Source organism: Habropoda laboriosa, unplaced genomic scaffold (assembly GCF_001263275.1).
Source record: "Habropoda laboriosa isolate 0110345459 unplaced genomic scaffold, ASM126327v1 scaffold65, whole genome shotgun sequence".
Lineage (NCBI taxonomy): Eukaryota > Metazoa > Arthropoda > Insecta > Hymenoptera > Apidae > Habropoda > Habropoda laboriosa.
In genome coordinates, this window is record NW_017100254.1 from 3,106,910 (window position 1) to 3,107,902 (window position 993).

The window sequence follows — 993 nt, forward strand, 5'->3', positions numbered from 1 at the left end:
CCGAGATATCCAGTTGGTATTTTAGTCTGTATTAAAAATATATTTACCTTAATTTACTATTTTCTCATTGGAAATAAATGCTTTATCCTACACTTTATAAATTGATATTACTTTATGTATTTGATAGTACTTTTCTATTCTCAATATTAGATAAAATTATAACAATAAATGAGAAAATAGTTATACAGAAATTATAAAAATTTACTGACCTCTTCTATCATTGTATGGTCCCGGACGAGCGTCTCTACCACCGTCTCGTCCTCCCCTACCACCTCTCATTGGTCCACCTCTTCTGTCTCCATCCCTGCGTCCTCCTCCTCCTCCACGTGATTTGCCAGTAGACTGTTCCACATTGATTGTTGCCCCTTTGAAGTTGGAATTGTGAAGAGCTTTGATTGCTGCAGCTGCATCTTCCTCACGTGCCATGTGGACAAACCCATATCGATTCATGACATCGCACTCCGTTACCTCACCAAAACGTAAAAATAATTGTCGCAACTCATTGTTGCAACAATTTTCTGGCAACCGACCCACAAAAATTTTTGTTTTTCTCTGAAAAATTGAAATGTACAATTAATAACACTCATTTACTATATTGTTTTAAACAATTATAATACATGCATTCACAAATATCAATTTCTAAAGAAAATGTTATATTTTTATTGTACCTCTAAAATCGACCATACTCCTGTTTGCAGAAAGTATGGTGTCTGTTTAAGAATTGATCTTGCTCAAATTTTTGCTATTATTACAAAAATCATATAATAATGATAATGTAATATCATTGAGCTTATTGGTAATAATTACTACATGTTGATGTCTGACCTTACTAAAATGCTTACATCAATTACAAATAATAAGTTATAAGATTCTACTAAAATATATAAAAAAAATTACAAAAACACAATACCTTATGTACCTATAAATAAATTGTGCCATTTAATTTATATTAATCACTTATTTGAAAAAAAGTAATATTATACATGAGAAATT

At 30.6% G+C, this 993-nt stretch overlaps 1 protein-coding gene across 5 annotated transcripts in view; it reads right to left on the reverse strand.

Annotated features, from left to right (window-relative positions):
* Positions 1 to 531, reverse strand: part of LOC108572365 (spidroin-2-like) — a 9,796-nt gene extending 9,265 nt beyond the window's left edge. For 3 of the 5 annotated variants that reach the window (XM_017934594.1, XM_017934597.1, XM_017934593.1), the window contains exon 1: positions 210 to 531. In XM_017934594.1, the coding sequence (XP_017790083.1) occupies positions 210 to 450 (241 nt within the window). In that variant the 5' untranslated portion in view covers positions 451 to 531. The remainder of the gene's footprint in view (positions 1 to 209) is intronic. The other 2 variants (XM_017934596.1, XM_017934595.1) reach the window with 2 other exon arrangements.
* Between the last annotated feature and the right edge of the window lie 462 nt (positions 532 to 993).